At 32.6% G+C, this 19,542-nt stretch overlaps 1 protein-coding gene across 3 annotated transcripts in view; it reads left to right on the forward strand.

The window, feature by feature from the left end:
* Nucleotides 1-211: 211 nt before the first annotated feature.
* LOC125050548 (limbic system-associated membrane protein-like) overlaps nucleotides 212-19,542 on the forward strand; it is a 62,910-nt gene continuing 43,579 nt past the window's right edge. Inside the window, exons 1-2 of one of the 3 annotated variants that reach the window (XM_047650471.1) lie at nucleotides 212-409; nucleotides 9,163-9,386. In XM_047650471.1, the coding sequence (XP_047506427.1) occupies nucleotides 9,347-9,386 (40 nt within the window). In that variant the 5' untranslated portion in view covers nucleotides 212-409; nucleotides 9,163-9,346. The remainder of the gene's footprint in view (nucleotides 410-9,162; nucleotides 9,387-19,542) is intronic. The other 2 variants (XM_047650470.1, XM_047650472.1) reach the window with 2 other exon arrangements.

Genomic DNA, 19,542 nt, shown 5'->3' on the forward strand with positions numbered 1-19,542 from the left:
AGCGTCGAATAAAACTCAACGATAATGAGGCCCAACAACTTTTAAGTTTTTAATTAATAATACTACATTTTCATGTTGATATTAGACCATTTTTATAGAGTGACATAAATTAATGCGAAAGTAGATTTAGTCAGAGGCGTTGAAGTAAGATATCAAATTATGAGAGGTTGTTGACGCATGCGCGCGTTACTCTGTCAACCCCTACGTCCAGTCTGCTCGACGCTTGTGGCCTCTTCGAACGAGCCTGCGCGATGAGAATTCAAATTTCGAACGATTTGAAAACTGACATTCAATTCGAACTTTAAAACTCTGTCAGTAAGACAACGTTTTTATTTTTTCACCTGGATTTTAAGAACTGTATGTGTGTGAACTTTGTGTTGTGACGTGTTGTGACGACATTTTAATATTGGTTTGTAACAACAAACGATAGATATAATAATTTTACTGTTGGTAATTATTATATATATTTAAAATATACGTTAAATTTTCAGTCGTAAGATATCTAATTAAAATTTAAAAGCCTTATCAAACGCCGTATGAGAACTGTTACAACTTTGTAATTAATTGTATTGAACAGCAACAAAATTGCCCTAATCTCGTAAAGTAATTATACCCTTTAGAATGTAAATTTGAGTTGTTTTAGAGCCCATTCTAAACAAACATAAGACAGTATTTATTTAAACTCAAAGATTAAAATGGAGACATGTTATTGAATAAAAATGTTTAAATAATTCTAGGCTAGTAATTATGAATGATAATCTTATACTTAATCAAAAACAATAGTGTAATGATAAATTTCAACACATAATTCAAACATAATAGTAATATTTTAATCTCAGTGCATGATTTTTAAAATTGTTGAATCATTTTATTGAAATAATTGGCGTTCTGTGATTTTGGTTGAAACACAAAATATTTAGCTTTTTATAAGTCTGGTTATATTTTTTTGCGTGTTTAAATTCAATTTTAAGACAAATGTTATAGAAACGATGTTGCAATTTTTTACTTGGTACATACTTGACTAAGCCCAATTTTTTTGTTTCGCTTTCCTAAGGGACTCTTTTACTACGTACATTTTAAGATATTGCCAACAAATTAATATCCTTATTTTTCATCTTATATATACAAGGAAACAGGATTAAAAACAAAATTTAAAAAAAAGGAATAAAATGTATAATATTGAAAATATTCTATTTTACAACTTCGTTGTTTATATTATCTTCTAAATTTTTAATTTCGTGACTGATTTGTCAGTTTCTTTGTTAAGGGCAATTACACTCGGTAATGTATGATTGATTTAAAACCGAATTTCTACTCATGAAAAACTTAGTAGGTAAACATTTTTCGCCTCACTAATTTCACCTTATAAATTTCCTACTTACATCACCTGAAATACCTTAAAGACAGGTACTTTCGTAACCATTTACATTGTAAGGAAAATGATACCACTATGGTCACCCCCGACAGAAATATCCTAAGAAAAACTGTGTAACACATAACATTCTTAAATAATTTAAATTCAAAACTATCCCGCAGAATACTAAATTAACTTATATTTTAATATACGTGTTCATTAATTCTAAAATATGTTTCTTATTAAATTTTGCGTTAATTACTTTGTAAACAATAAATTATATTTGAGAGTCATATAACATTATAAAGGTACTTCAGAAGCTCATTAAAATAGTACCACAATGTGGAAATTAGTTATTCTTGCGCATGACATAGTTATGTAATATTATTTTTAGCTGTGATGTTCCGGTAATGATATTTTAAACTGTTATTTCGGGAAATTTTATTTATACAAACTACATTATACAATAATTTCCGAACCGATTGGTATATGCATTTTGCGTCATTTTATTCAATAATTTAGACATTTGATAATTTTGGAAATCTACATTGCTAAAATAATACAGAGATTTGTCTGACTTAAGAATATTCCATGTATAAACTAGAGACGTTTTGTTTAATCTTAAAACAGCAGAAGTATGTCACCTCTGAGGTGTTAAGACGTTTTATTCCCTTAACTTTATGTAGTATATGGACATTTTTACTTTTATAAATAACTCCTGATATAAAAGCGGGAATACTATAAAAATATGAAAACGCTTTTTATATTTTCCGGGCATTTCCCGAATATCAAACGCTCTTTGGCTTTGCAAACGGGCCTCATATTACAAAGAATGATTTTGTACGGGATTCGGCCAAAATAAACAAATCAAGTTGGACCAATCCACACTAAATATTTTACACACAGTGTAGGCTTTTACGCTCAACTGTTAGTGATTTTAATAGTAGAAAATACTTGTGGTACCGGATTAATCCGCTTTTACTTACCATAAATATATTGTTAAGCCTTGGTTGTCTTCATCTTGGCTTTTCGTGGCTAAAATTCAAGTCATTAAAATAGAATTTAGGTATTAATAATTTTTAGCATATTTAAGAACTTACGTTTACACAGCAACGCGTTCTAAATTCAAATATTAACGTTAAAATTCAAAATCATTTATTCATTTAGGTAACACAATGTACAATTATAAACGTCAATAAAGAAATACGTCATATTAAATGCTACTAATTTTACATTTACTGCCAGTTCTCAAATCAAGGGCGTAGAACGGACGAGAAGAACTGGCAATAACCTTTCCGAAACTCTTTTTAATCGCCAAGTTTTTTGCTTCCCAAAATGTTTGTAAGGACCTGCAACCATTACACATGGAATGTGGAACATGGCCACATGACATTTTAAATTAATTAACTATACTAATAGAAAAAAAAAAAAAAAACAAATGGCATGATGAAATAGGAGCACGCACTTATATTCTCGTGAGAACAACACGCAAATCTAAATAAAATTCAAATTTATAATTATGTACAAATAGCAATATCGCATACTATTTGTACATAATTATAAATTTTAAACTCTTTTCTCTATTGTATGAAAGAAAGTCGCATTAACACGACTAATTGTAAATGCGATTACTCTCTCGAGAGCTTTACCACTTTGCAACGTCCACCATAATGCGCCTTTTGGCACTATATTGTAAAATGTATACAACACAGACCGTTTTACTGCCTACCAAAGTAATCATTAGTATTTGATCAAAAATTACTGGCAATACTTCAGACCATAGAGAAACTTCATATATTTTAATCCCTAAATATACTAAAGCAGCAACCACTTAAGGTAAGCACTACAGCTCTACTCAATTTTAAACTAGCCAATAGTAAGTTATCAAAGGTTCACGGAAAGTCCTCATACATTGAAGCTCAAAACCAAAGTCATGAAGCCAAATTCCTTATTTAGTTTCATTTGGTCGTAAGTATGACTTTCAAGGTAGCAATGTAACCTTTTTGGTTTTAAACTTAATCGGCAAGTTTAAAGTTTACCTAATTTATCCTTTTGGATTATGAACGTGAATATATTTTTCAACCTAATATTTTTATAAATGACATAGAAATCTTTTAAATGTTTCCATCTTTATCTCACACTCATATCGTATTCCTCTTTCTATTGATTTACGTCCGTACGATGGGGGACATTGTTTGAGAACGTAGAACAATCTATCTAATTAGAAGTTGTGAACATATAAAAACGTGAGAAGATAGTATGTTACAAATGATTGCTACATCGTAAAATAATGAAAAAGTAAAAAGTATATTCGTTTTTAAATTCTCCTTTCATCGGCCATAACGCGATAAAAGCATTGAAAATCTAATTAACAATAATTAAAAAGAAACACCTTTTTGTAGGCAAAAGCGCACTCATCTATAATTAACTTGGCGTATCTGCTTAATTAAGCATTGCGTTGAAGGGATCTCGACTGGATATTAATAGCTCTGGAAAAGCTTGATAAAAATATAATGTTTTTGACATATTTTTTTTCTTTAAATACGTAACATATGTATATACTTCGATTGTTGGGGACTTTAAATTTGTAATAACGCTTAATAGAATATGTTAAAGTAGGTTGTAGTCGACGAATTCTTTATAGTCACGAAAATAACTTCATATGTTTGTAGTTCTTATATGTGCTATTATCGAAGCATGAATGAAAGTCGAGCTCATTTATATACACATACATGACAAAGTAGAAGTGCCTAGTTATCCTGTCTAATAGCTTCCTTAACTTGATAGGGTGGGGCGTTTATTTAAAAAGAATAGCTACTTTTTAAATTCGAAATTAAATCACTCATAAAAATTCAATATTGAAAAATAGCAACAAATGCAAGATTTGTGACATGAATATCAATATGCTGAATTTAAAATTTGAAATATAAAACCGATAATAGGATTCCACATAGCATGTTTTCCGGTAACGTGGCTTAACGCAGCTAAGTCGAACCGCACAATCCGTTCTGATTGCACAAACGCTGGCCCGATGTGTTAAATTTTAACGTTCGCGCTCTACGCCCAGGAAAGCCGAAAAAACGTCTGAATCCGAGGCGATTTGGAATATTTCAATGTAATTGACGGCATGACGCGACAACGCAATTTCATTCAATTACAGATGAAATGTTTGAAAAGTTTTTCTAGATTTTATGAAAACTCAAACTTCGTATAATTACTTGTTAAGGTAAACGGTGAAAATTTTTTGAGTGGAAAGGTTTTGAACTACAATAATTTAATTAAAGTGTGAGTGGTTACAATCCTCAAAGATCCATTAAGAAAAACTAAATAATAAAAACTAAAACCCAGTGATATTTCTCGTCTTATTATCAATTATATATATATATATAATTATTATATATATAATAGTATCAATCGCTTATACTGGGAATAAATAAGGCGCAACTGCGTTTCTCTGTGAATACAAAAGAAAACAACATTTAAAGCCTATATTCTAGGTTTTATAAAGTAAAATAATATAATGAAAAAAATTAAAATATCTTACATATATTATGTCAAGTGACATAAATTAAACATCGTCGATCAGACGGCAAAAACAACATTACAAAAGAGTTTATATAAAATACAATATAGACAAGAGTTTGTATAGGAAAATATATTATGTTTTCCTTTCATATATATTGCCTTAATCACAAGTTTATTTTATTTATTTTTTATCATCTTGAAAAGATCATGGTTGGGTTGTCATGGATTTCCCTATTTTGAAACTAATTTAGAGTCGCACTTCAAATCAGACTTAAAAATAAAATCTACATTAAGTTTGCCTAGGTTAGGCCTACGTGGTCACGAGTTCATTTGAGATGAGTGATCGACTCATTGTACTGAATTGCGTATAAGAAATATTTTTCTGTTTAATCTCTATTTGTTTATCATTATAAAAATACACTTGACGCTTCATACTATTTAACTCTGAAATACATTTAATATATTAAACATGCTACGGGATCATTAAGCTACTTTAAACCCTTAATTTGTGAGGACACACAAGCATAACGAAAAGTTTCTAAATGCTTCGTATTTTGCAGAAATCCGTTTTAATTTAGTTTAACTTTTAATTAGCTTTAGTGTGAAGCTAAATATTTTCAAGATAAATGTAAACACTTCATAGAATTTTAATAATCTCTAAGAGCGTTTTTACACTAAATGTTATTAAATGCAGCTTTCAATTGTTTGTAAAAAAAACTGCGTGCGCAAAAAGTACACAAGTCAGAAGTGAAACTTCTTTGGCAAACTAATTTTTAACTCTTGTTCATATTTATACAAATCTAAAACTTTAGATTTCCGAGACTTAGAGAGAGGGAAAAGGGAAGATATGTTAGGAATTTAATGAATGTAATTGTCATTAAAATATTAGTTTCGAAAATTAATACAAATAAGAAATTTAATTTTTATATAAAAAGCACGTGGCATTTTAATTTACAATTCGTCATTTGAGATTTCAATAAATTATTTTGCATAAAATATAAAATACTAATATTTCATAAATTCTCTTTACGAAATTTGAATTATAAAAATAGAATTTCTATAAGGTTATTCTTACTCTCTATCAATCGGTCTCAATCGCTCTCTCCCTTTTCTTCGACAAAAAAGCTGCACATCTTCGTGATGTTTTAAAAAAAAATTACCCTCGTGAAATAAATATAGAAGATTCGCTTCAAAAATAATACTACTTATCCTTCTATTCATAAACGTTTAACATCACCACAAATAGCTAATGAATGCTTTGACATTATCACGTTTGGTCTGCTTACAAATAAATACACGTGACAAATATATTTTAACTAATGAAAGCTTGTATATAAATTTCATTCATTATTATTGGTGTTGTTCATTATAATTCATTTGACGCACTGTATCTGATACATAATGTTTTCTAAATTAACAATTGACAATCATTTTGGAACGGACGAAAAAGCTTCTTAGTGGTATATCAACTACACGTACACGTTCTTACAAACTTTAGATGGAAATTTGCTTTAAATATTATTTAAGAATAAAAGTCAAGCTTTTGAACCCGAACTGGATTATTATGATCCGCATTATATAATTGTAATTTTACTCTTTCGACCTTACATCATTTGAATTTAAATGTCAAATACTTTTATTGTAAAACAAAAACATCCGAGAGCTATGCACCTGTAATTCCATGAAATATTGGGTACATAGATTTCTTCTTTGTCTTTACTTGACATTTATTCTAAGCTGTTTTTCAATAAGTACTCAAGACAGAATAAGTGAGCAGCTGATAAGTCATAAATAGGTAGTCATTTTTACTTGAAATTCTTATCTCGAATATGGAAAGTAAACCCGTTATCCATCGTCTAAGATCTAAAAGAAATCTCTATGCAAAATTTTAAGTTCCCGGCGATATAGCTTGAACGTAAGTCATTCAGGATTTTCACGTTATTCTCACTGTTTTCTCTTGGCGAAATTGCTTTTTTAAGTATGTATTTTTCAGTTTTAAATTCACTTTGTCCCTTATTTTTCGCTTATAGTGAAATATTAAACTCAAAGACTGCTCATCTTGTACTGTTTAAGTGTTCTGACAGTTTTAGACAATATTCAGGAAAGTTAACCATTTTAATCAACAAATGTTAGTTAAATCTGAATAACGAAAAGAACATAATTTAAAGGTTTAAATTTTACTAACCGTCCTAAGTTACAGACTTTTCAGAGATTTCTTACAGATTTCTTAATGAATAGGGTCTAGGAAAAACTAACACAAAAAAAATTAGGATCCAAACATTATTCTTTTTTTTCCTGTGAAACAAACTTGAAACTTGAAATAAATTACTATTATTATTACTAACAAAACGAATAATTGTATGTATGTAAACTAACATAATCTAATATTAATTATTGTTTTATAAGCTGTAAGAAATAAAAGGCTTTTTTTTGTTTTTTTTTATTTACTAACCGTCCAAAGGTTAAATAAAAATATAAGAAAAAATACATCCCGAGCCTCGCAAAATAGTTTGCAATTTAAAAAGTAATCTCGATAAATAAAAATGTATAAAATCCAGATTCCCCTTGCAGACAGGTAATAAGCTATGTACATCAAAGAAAATACGAATATTTATTGTCAAACAAGGTCTCAATAGTACTATTCAAGGTTTTATTAGGTGCTTCGTAAAACGCCTTCATTCTTGCAAATTTATATCAGGCTCCATAGTCGATTGGGAAGTATAAATTCGCAATACTCGGGACTTGGGATTCTTTTCTTCCGCTATTCTTTAATGAAAAATATTAGCCGTAGTTTCCGTTGCCTCGTATTTTTTCATCTTGATAAATACTCGAGTAATATTAAATGTACTTTTTGTTGAATTTGAAACATCTAGGAATTTTCTGTGTATTTTTATTAAAAATTTTAATGTCAACTGTGAAATGTATAGTCTTGGTAGGACTGCCTCAGACTCAGATTATAAACAAATTTACTTCTGAATAGTATTAAAATAAAGAAAATGTGCTGAAGCTAATGTGACAGAAAGAAGAGATTCCTGAGTGATGTAAGAGTTTCGTCCCCGTACTCGTGAATGATCAGTGTTAGTGCCGGTTGTATTATAATGCATTTTTCATTCATTTGCACAATAATAATACTTTACTTACATATGTGAAGAAAACATCAACAAGAAGCAGAACTAATACCTAATCTACTTGCCTATAAATGTAAAGAAATCACTTTTTACCGGATTGAAGATATGTATTATTATAAATTTTCAATTATTTTACATAATTAATATAACACCGTGAGCCATTTCTGCCAAAACCATCCATCTTTTAGTCGATACCAACTCCGGGGAAATAAATACAGATAATACAACTTTTTCTACAGCTGTGATACTTTTTGACATTCAACACCTTTTGTCTTCAGTCACCGTGACCACGCACGCGAAACGTCGGAAAAATTTGAAATTATGTAAAATAATTGTAAATTTATAATAATACATAACTTCAATCTGGTAAAAAGTGTTTTCTTTAAATGTGTAAAAGTTATGTCAATAAAAGACAATACTAACTGTTAAATGAACAAATACAGAACTTTAAGACTAAAACCATTTAAATTACGTAAATAAAAAAATATATTCACCACCAACGCAACAATTTCTTAGCATATGCACACGCACAGATTACGCTTGGATTTATACGGTTTTGTAGGCTTGCACTGTAGCTTTGATTCTAAAGGAAAACACAAACTAGTTTTCGATCCAAGATACGAGTAGGTATCCCACAAGCATTGATTACATAGACGTTCTCAATCAATTCCGTATGAAGCTTTGCTTTGCTACAGATTCAAACGGCTATCGGATTTGAAGATTATAGTGAATAATTTGAATCTAGAGTGATCAATCACACGAAACATATGCCATTAATCTAATATGTTATTCTACAATATTAGTAATAATGTTTATTATATAATTAATTACAATTTAGATTTAGTATCTAAATTGTAATTAAGTAATAATAAGGGCTATTTAAATAATAATAAATGAGGTTATTTAAAATAAGAAAATTAATCTTAAGGTACGGTAAATTAAATAACCAAGAGTTGTAAGACTAAAGGTGGTAGTTAGACGTTGCGTTGCATTATTTTATCGAATCCGAAACTAGATCTAATGCGAAATGTGTATCATCGGTATTTTTATTACCAACCGTTTATCAAACAATTTTTTTTTGACATTTCTAGAATCCATTCCATTTCAAGATTATTTATTATTTAGTTTATCAAACCATTTTTTTAACATTATTAGAATCCATTGCATTTCAAGATTATAGGACTCAGAATTACTGTATATAACAAAGATATCTTACGATTGAAATTAACGTCTAAAATAAAATTACATATAACTGTAATGTACAAGTGTTTAAGACAGTACAAGTGATACATTGTGATGTGAGTGTGGTCAAGTAATTATGTGAAAAGGTATAGCAGTAATGTGGCTCCCAGCAGCGCTCTGTTTACTCAGCCAATTGGGTGCGTACCCTTTATTATGGATATTGCTTTCCTATGTTTTACTTGATAAAGTGTCTCATGAAATCTGCCAGACCCGAGGCCGTGATCCGGAACAAGAAAGGGTATTAAGTGGCAGTAATTGTATGTTATATATACCTTTTTGTGTATGTGTGCGGACTCATTTATTTTTGTCTTACTGTATATAGATAGCTAACTGTTGGTTTATAATCGTCAATTCTGTCATAGCATGATGTTAGGTAGCTTACAGCTTTTCTCTTTCTTTTTTTATTTAATTTTTATCAGTAGTTTCTGGGAATAGAGTTTTCAACAAGTGTGAAATATTTAAAGCGCGACGGGACAGACATATTTGTGTGTTTTTGCTCATGCTTTATAACATTAAATATAAGTAAGTGGTTAGCTTAGAAAAGCTAATTTTGAGTATCAAATACGAGACTTAGTTTACTGAATTCCCTTACATAACTTTTAATTTAGTTAATTTACTAAGTGTTAACGCGGCTGCGGAGAAAATCAGACCCAGATTGTTTCATGATTGCAATTTTTTGAATTGTAATTATGTCTAAGTGCTTTGTATTGTAGCATACAATGCATACTTTTAAATAATGATATATTTTTACTTACTTTTACGGTCTAAAGTTTATTATACACTTTAATTAATAACGTTACGTAAAGTTAGCAAACATTTTAGTTAACAAAAGTACTTGTTATGTATAATTATAATTGTAAAATAAAAAGCTATTTTGGGAATACTATAATTCATATAAATCAATGTCCGTTGAATACATATTCATTGTTATTCCTTTGAACTGTTGCCAACTAAAACAATGTGTAGTGGTACTTTGGTAGGCGTGCGTCTCTCAACTCAGAGTTCATCCTTTGAATCCCGTCTGTGAACTAATAGAATTTTCTTTCTATACACGAACACAACACTGTGATCGAAAACATCGTGATGGTCTTAGCAAACATTAATGACGTGCCACGCACAGAAGCTTGACCACCTATCTGCCTAAAATACCAATAAGGCATGCCTAGAAATTTATCTTTGGACTGTAACTACGGGCCGACGACGAGCTACGTAATACCTTGAAAAACATAGCCACCGTTGTCAAAGTTCTATTTGACCATTTGCTAAAATCTAGTAATACCGGTTTGTACTAATACGTGAAGACTAAAAAAATAATTACACATTTCTTATGAGCCACTACTCAAACGAGCTTAAACTTCAGTGCTAACGGTTACCCTTGGATACCTGCAATACAACGAGGCTAGCAAATGCGTTACCGGCCTTAAAGGTAATGGTAGACTCTTCCTGTGATGGTCCCTCACTCTAATCTGGAAAGGAAGCTGGTTCTATAAACTGGTGGTACGCGGCAAAAAAAACTTCACTACTACTACAATATTAAAGTGCAAATATGAGAAAATTTAATATCTTATTTGAAAACTAACCAAGCATCGAGCCATAGCCATTCTATACTTGTAAGATTGTTGATACACATGTGATATTGGTGGAGATCTATAAAAAAACATGTATGCTTGACACATGTCATAGATTTTTGGGTTTCTAAGCTTGTTTCCTCACGATGTTGGCTTTCACCATAGCAGAAAGTGTTAGTTGCGCATATACGTACTAGAATCATTGGTGCACAGCCGTTATTCGAACGCACGATGTAGAGTGTCGAACGAAGCCACTAGGCCTATAGTTCTAACGAACATTAGTCATATTAGGCCTATAGTTCGAACGAACATTAGAAAACTGATTTATCTTGCTTCATCATAACGTGACACCAACTGACAGCTTGCAAATAAGTACTACAGTGATAATGGCGCTATAAGAATAAATGAGACTTTATAAACGCAACGCATAATACCTCACACAGATGAATTATCAAAGTTTTGCGAATCTTCTAGCCAAAACCAACGTTATTTATTGTTTGTAACTTCGTGAGCAACATTTATCTTCTTTTAGGAAATTAAAGGAAATTTGTTCAAAGTATCGAAATATTTAATTCGGGTTTATCCAATCTCAAAAGAGTAAAAGAATTTCTCGTTTGAGTCGAGGAAAATGTTCCTTTGTCAAAAACAAAATTGATTTGGCATTTTAGCTCACTATGTAAAGGTGTATTCACAATGTGTAAATATTTTCACGGTACGTCGTACGATTTCAAATACAGTGGAATAAGAAAGTTATTAGAACGAAAAACATAATTTTCTTAGCTCTAAAAGTTTACGTAAAAGATATATTGATTGATATTATTGAAATTGCCAACCAAAGTGTGTTTATATGTAATTTCACCATAACGAGTCGGCCATAGCACCTAATTCTATAGAGACAAGTTATCTAAGGGGGAGGTTTAAAAGTGCAAATGTGTATATATATGGTTGGTGTAATCGCCCTATGGTGGTATTTATACTGCAAAATATTCAACTTTGGGGTTACCAGTAATAAAACTTTCGAAGTTTGTCGTAAGAATATTTCAATGGTTTATTTTAATTTGGTATATTTAAACCTGAGACCTTTGACGATCTGCAATGATGTTAACCAGTAACAAGGCAGGTTTGCCAGTTGTTTAATTTGAAATTTAAACAAAATTAAACTATTTTCTTACAATTTATTTTTGTTGAAATTTTGCCTCTACTATTAAGCTAATAATTTAAACACGTTGAAAAATCATAGATAAAAATATAATATAATTTATTTTTAATTAGTGCCTTCCATATCACGTTCGCGGGAATCATAAAAGGAATTATTATTTATGAGGGGAGTACGTGATATTAATATTTTGTCAGCGATTTCCTAGAATATTGCGTTTTATTAGGCGTATCACATATAAAATGGGTTCAGAGGTTGATTAGTCATCGAACCGATTCAATACTATTATACAAAAGTGATTGATTTTTTTTAATATTAATTATATATTATCCTTGTCTACAGCTCCTGATAAAACGAGTTCTATATATGCCGGCGACTTTTATTTATAACATTCATATTAACGTTTTTACTAAAAAGTAAACAGTGTTTAATTGTTGATAAATCTATGTAAAATATTTTATCATTCGCCTTTTTTGATGAAATTGAGAATAACACTTTTGTTTTTTACTATTAGGACCTATATATCTAATTAGATTGGTTTACGACTAGTATAATTCTACTAAAATATGCCCGCCACACGATACAGTTTTTTATATTGTGTTTTGTTTTTATCTATGTTTATTCTAATTTATATTAAGTGCAATTATAGTATAATCTGCGCATAAACATGTTCCAGATTCAAAGAGATTATTATTCACGTGGTTGCCACTGTCATCCATCATGATTACTTTAAAGTCGCAAGTCCGGCATAGGCACCCATTAGAGAGCGACTGAAACTCAACGATGGTTCCAATGCACTGACAGATTGTCATTGACAATTACAACCTGTGAGATGTCTATGATTTTTGTGGTGTTATCATTTTAGTAAAATAAATCGTGGTCCCTTATTACGTTATCTCCCGCATTTTGGCACGATCATTTACCATCCAGCACCAGTGTACTAGGGACAAAACCTGCAATTGCTTTTAAATGTTAAAAGGATTACATTATGAATTAACTGTTCTTAACACTTATGTTTTTTCAATATCGATTTGGCATAAATCAACGTATCAAAAACGATTTGCAGAAATCAAAAACATATTCGGAACGGTTGTTTGGATTAGTGTATACAAACTTGCCCCAAACTTGCCTCTATAAATTATTAACATTTTATACATCTTACGCTAGCGAAAGGTACTATTTATTCGAGGTTTATTTTTTCGTTCGCTTCATTTCCAGACCCTAGTCGACCCATCTATGAAATATAACTTAAGAATGTATTTTTACTTTAACATCTTATATACTTATAAAACTTACTCTAAACGGTGTTATTCTTATGAATTATTTATCATAATATGTCTCATTTACTTAAAATTTGTATTTTTATAATGCCTATGTGAGATAAGTACTAAAGAATCAACAGCACTCTAAATGAAGTCCGAAAATATGTACAAGAGTCGATTAAATAAAACAAGACAATATTAAAGGACTTACATTACTTAAGGTCCTATACGACCATAAGACCTATAAGACCATGGTCCTATAAGACCATAACTCCACGTCCTTCAAGTGGGGCAAGGGGCAGCCAGAGTAGAAAATCAGCCTGATCAGCTCTTTTAATTTCACTCCACGTCATTCCAGCTTCTCTCGCCTCTGCAATGATACTTCGTTGCCAGGTATATTTTGGGCGGCCATGTTAACTTTTACCTTGAGGATTCCAGTCGAGAGCTTGCTTGGCAACGTGACTTGGATCCCTCAGTAGCCTATGGTCCACCCAGTTCCACTTTCGGACTTTTATAGACCTGTCAATTGGCACCTCATTAGCTGTAGATTAGAGATTCTCTCGGGCCACAATATTCCATGGATTTGACGAAACCTGAAGTTGTAGTTTGATGCTCTGTGTAACTATAATATTAAATAACCGCTTCAATATTTACTGTGCCGACATCAGCCATTGTTATTTGATAATAATTATAAAAAGCACATAATGTAATTAATCTTGCTATTTAATATGACACAAAAGAGTTAAACATAATGTACAACAAAATTTATGAAAGGTTTATATTTAATAATCAAGTGCCAAGATAATATTTCATGGGTAAGATTATATCTGTTTATTTGATCGTATTTTCTTTAATAATAGGTGATCAGCCATCAGTGCCTAACACGTATATTTTTTTTAGTAAAAAATTGCCGGGTTGTTGGGCTACAACTGCTGATCTGAAAAAATATTCATATCTAATTCACACAAAAATTGTGGATTAAAATCCTAAAGAAATATATAACTTGTAGCTCGTATTTACACAGTATATATATGGTTTCCAATTATTGCCAATATTCAAATACATATTCTATTACATAAACTGCCTTAAATAAGTATTTGTGACACAATATTCCCAATATGAATAATTGGGATATTTGTAATTTATGTTTAGAATTTAATAACATTACACAAGGTAAATACTTTTTTTATTTTCTTTATTCTTGAAGATTGAATGAACTTAAATTGAGAAAACTTATTTGTGTAAATGTAAAAGCTATCTGTGTTTTGCTTGATTTTTTGTCTAAATGTGTAATAATAAATTTTGATTTGACATTTATTAAAATATACAACATATTTTCAATTAGCCCCAGGAATAACAAATTTAAATTTAAAAAAAGAATTAGCGCGCAACTGCTTGCTCAATACTGATCCTGATGTATTTTAATTATCCGGATTTAATTCATACAATTATAGTATTAACTATTCAAATACCCGATAATGATATATTTGTAATGACTCTTCGCAGCGATAATGGAGCATTTTAATGGTGAATGAATTTTTTAAATTGGTCCAGTACTTTCTGAATTCATTACGAAATGTACTAGTATTTCCTTTATAAGTATAGATTTCTATCAGTACCTATTGATAATACAATAAGCTCACTGAGGTTTATTATAGAGGACTTAAGTGGAAAATTGAGAAATTTCCTAAGCGCTAATAACCAATTGTTCTTATATATTGTTTGTCTTTATGACTTTACTTATTATGAGCCCCTTAATGAAAGTTACGATATAATATTCCGCCCACGGGATCTTTTGCTACCGTCTAATAAATTAACCTATTATAATTGACCTATTCTTTTATTGATAATTGTATTTTAATTTATTATAATTGACAGTTAAAATAAAATGGCAGAGTGACAGCACACTTGTTCTTTATTTTACGTCTTCCAAAAAAGTAGGTTTTAATATGGCTGGCTTTGGCTTATATAGACTCATCCCCTCCAAGTGGCTGGCATTTGCGGTTGGCAGGCATGGCGGTTGGCTGGAGGGTTGGTCAACATGGCATGGCTTGGCTTTGGCTTTGGCTTTGGCTTTGGCATTGGCTATGGCATTGGCTTTGGCTTGGCTTGGCAGGATGTGACTGGCGACGTCACGTCCGTTACACTCGGCCATCCTGAAACAGTTGTTCCCGTGGGAACAACAACTACAATTAGCTCTCTAATAAATCAATCAGATCTTCGGTTTCAAGTTGCTCATCTGAACTGCTGGCACTATCAGATACAGTATTAATGCTTTTATAGGGTCTTAACGAATCGGCAGATAGTAATCCAGTAAAACTCTTATATCCACGTAAACCCTTGTACTTCTCATTTGGCTTTGGCTTGGCTTTGGCTTGGCTTTGGCTTGGCTTTAGCTTGGCTTTGGCTTGGCTTTGGCTTGGCTTTGGCTTGGCTTTGGCTTGGCTTTGGCTTGGCTTTGGCTTGGCTTTAGCTTGGCTTTGGCTTGGCTTTAGCTTGGCTTTAGCTTGGCTTTAGCTTGGCTTTAGCTTGGCTTTGGCTTGGCTTTAGCTTGGCTTTGACTTGGCTTTGGCTTGGCTTTGGCTTGGCTTTAGCTTGGCTTTGGCTTGGCTTTAGCTTGGCTTTAGCTTGGCTTTGGCTTGGCTTTAGCTTGGCTTTGGCTTGGCTTTGGCTTGGCTTTAGCTTGGCTTTGGCTTGGCTTTAGCTTGGCTTTAGCTTGGCTTTGGCTTGGCTTTAGCTTGGCTTTGGCTTGGCTTTAGCTTGGCTTTGGCTTGGCTTTAGCTTGGCTTTGGCTTGGCTTTGGCTTGGCTTTAGCTTGGCTTTGGCTTGGCTTTGGCTTGGCTTTAGCTTGGCTTTGGCTTGGCTTTAGCTTGGCTTTAGCTTGGCTTTGGCTTGGCTTTAGCTTGGCTTTGGCTTGGCTTTAGCTTGGCTTTGGCTTGGCTTTAGCTTGGCTTTGGCTTGGCTTTGGCTTGGCTTTAGCTTGGCTTTGGCTTGGCTTTGGCTTGGCTTTAGCTTGGCTTTAGCTTGGCTTTGGCTTGGCTTTGGCTTGGCTTTAGCTTGGCTTTAGCTTGGCTTTAGCTTGGCTTTAGCTTGGCTTTAGCTTGGCTTTAGCTTGGCTTTAGCTTGGCTTTAGCTTGGCTTTAGCTTGGCTTTAGCTTGGCTTTGGCTTGGCTTGGCAGGATGTGACTGGCGACGTCACGTCCGTTACACTCGGCCATCCTGACTAGTGACTATACGGCTGCAACGGAGATTCCTGGCAGTTTTCAGCCCATGTTAGGACCTCTTCCGGCGACCACACGATAACCTCGCACCCGGTGTTGACGACTTTGATGTAACCATCTTCGCCACGGAGCAGGGTAGAGGGATAAGAGTAGACCACCAAACTCGTAGTGTCGAGGTGGCGTTACCACATCGTTGCCGACCTTATTCTCCAGAACGCGCACTTGATGGAAAGAAGAGCCAGATGGAAGTTTGTCTTTGTTGACTTCGCTGTTGATAGGTTATCTATCTATCTCTTCGCTATGGATAGGACATCGGTCAGATGAAAAGATTAACGTCGGCCATCTTGATGCTAGAGATGCTTTTTCCATTGCTCCCACGTATAATCGTAGTCCTATAGGCGCTTGTACCTCTTCTTCGCTTGACCTCGTAGTTTATCGTATATTCCTCAATGTCAAGGTCGAATTCCGGAGTCAAAAATGCAGCACGATGTACTTGTGACTTATTTGGAGCTTCATCATCACAGTCATCTTGAAGATCGCGTAGAGCCTTTATTACTTCTTTTTATTAGCAGATTCTTGAGCAGCTTCAGTGCCGGCGGTGAAGGATCTTCCTCCGACATTGATTCGTCAGAAGGTCGAAAAACTTGTGGTCGAGGTCGTTTTATCCCACTTCTGAGTATAATTGACCTATTCTTTTATTGATAATTGTATTTTAATTTATTATAATTGACAGTTAAAATAAAATGGCAGAGTGACAGCACACTTGTTCTTTATTTTACGTCTTCCAAAAAAGTAGGTTTTAATATGGCTGGCTTTGGCTTATATAGACTCATCCCCTCCAAGTGGCTGGCATTTGCGGTTGGCAGGCATGGCGGTTGGCTGGAGGGTTGGTCAACATGGCATGGCTTGGCTTTGGCTTTGGCTTTGGCTTTGGCATTGGCTATGGCATTGGCTTTGGCTTGGCTTGGCAGGATGTGACTGGCGACGTCACGTCCGTTACACTATATTTGCTGACATCAAAATAATTACATGATCAATACATGTCTTAATTACTAATTTAAGATAACTGTTGGTTTAGGCACGTGACTCGACCCTATGGGCGTGCGTTCGAATGCCGGCTAAGCTTGTATGGTGAAGGTAACCGCTGTGAGTTACCTCATTTCTTCAGCATGTTTTTGACTCAACAAATTGACAGCATATTTCTGGCGCATGCTATGCAACACTCTATTAAAAACCCACTCACCATCCTCAATATAATAAAACTGTTAAAGGATTCGCTTCTGAGCACACCTTACGCAAAGTTGGAGATTCTACTGAGACATAATATGTGGTTACACATTACACTCACTCATTCACTCACATGCACTCACACATTCACGCGTGTTACGCTTTGTCTTTTGCTGCTTTGCTTTTATATTATATAATCCGCATGAAGGATTGATTTTATCTATTTTTTTTCACAAGTTGCAAAATTAAACTTATATAAAATGATTTCTTTTGTTTCTCATTTCTCAACCATTCAATCACAGTGTGCCACAGCGAAGCGTGGCAGGGAACAGCTAGTCTACTTATAATATTAATAAACACAAAAAACATTATTTCTCAAAATATAATGAAGGGATCACTCAGAATGAGTACAAAATATAATACATTATTTAATATGTGACTTTAATATAAGCCTCTTAATCAAGGTTTCGATAATGTTCCGCCCACGATGCCAGCTAATACATTTTCATAACTGTATTTGCTGACATGAAACTCATATAGCGATCGATAAATGTTAATATTAAATACCCGAGCCTAATGTGGACCTACATACCAAACCTATATGAATATTTGAACATTATTAGGAAGGACAACATAAGATATATGATTAAGAACTTAGAATACTATGCTTTGGTTACTAGATATTCTATTTGTTACGGTATTAATAAAAAAAAAATTTTGCTTCCTTGATGGCTTATTTCTTTATTATTTTATTCATGCTGTATAAATAAATACATAATTGGTAATATATGAAAAATACGTTACCTTATTGTGTAATGTGTACGCTTAATATGCGAACTTAGCCCCACGTGAAATTCGTCGCTAAGGAGTAAAAGCTTAAAGGTAAGGTCAATTGAAGGTGGCATATTGATTCTAGAGCGGTAGGTTTCACGAATCACTTGACATACAACCTTCATTTTGATCGAGCCGAAGGCTTTTACAATTCAATCTCCTAATAATGCTGACCGATGAAACTTAGATCCCTTTGATAACGCGGTGTTCACAGAATAACTAGATAGTTATCAAATAAATCAGCTGATTTATTTGGAGTTTATTTTATTTTAGTCTTATTTATCACAAGTGTAAACAAGAAATACCTTTTAATATATAGAACCCTTTAATAAAATCGATATAACTTTCACAATACTCGTATTTGTAATGTAATTTTATCATATTTGGTAAATTTTGCATCAATTTGAAAATTCGTGGGAAATATAAAGCAACACATTGTTTGAGAGGTATATTGTTAGGTATTTAATATTTATGCATAATAAAGAAAGCGAAGAAATGAAAATAACAGACCTCCTTGCAACAGACGTATCTATTTCTTTAATTGATGAACCCTCTGTTTCTAGCAATAAATTAATAATTGTGTTTTAAGGTATGTATGAAATGATATAACAGTAATAGTTCTTTGCTTGCATTTCAACAGAAATTTCGTGTTTCAAGAAAATATATAGTATATAATCCATTAATTTTCGTACATATATCCTTCACAGGGATGTCAAAGGGACGAAATGGGATACGGGATGTGGTGACAGTAATAGTAATAAGAGCAAATGGTAAAAGGGTCTCCTGGTGTACTGTACCTTTAGTAAAAAATAACGAAACATAAACATTAAGCGATAAACGTCTTTACGTACTTCACATACAGTTGATTATCCTGTATACTGAAATGTGATACGGCATTTCTGTATGTGAGAGATCGTGTTCAAGATAGTTGGTCACGATAGGAAAGGACCCGGTTTTTATCCTTTTTGGGAGGCTCTATTTAGATGTTTTTTGTGGCCTATACACACAAAATATGGACTTGCGTTGAT

The sequence above is a fragment of the Pieris napi genome, chromosome 6 (assembly GCF_905475465.1).
Source record: "Pieris napi chromosome 6, ilPieNapi1.2, whole genome shotgun sequence".
NCBI lineage: Eukaryota > Metazoa > Arthropoda > Insecta > Lepidoptera > Pieridae > Pieris > Pieris napi.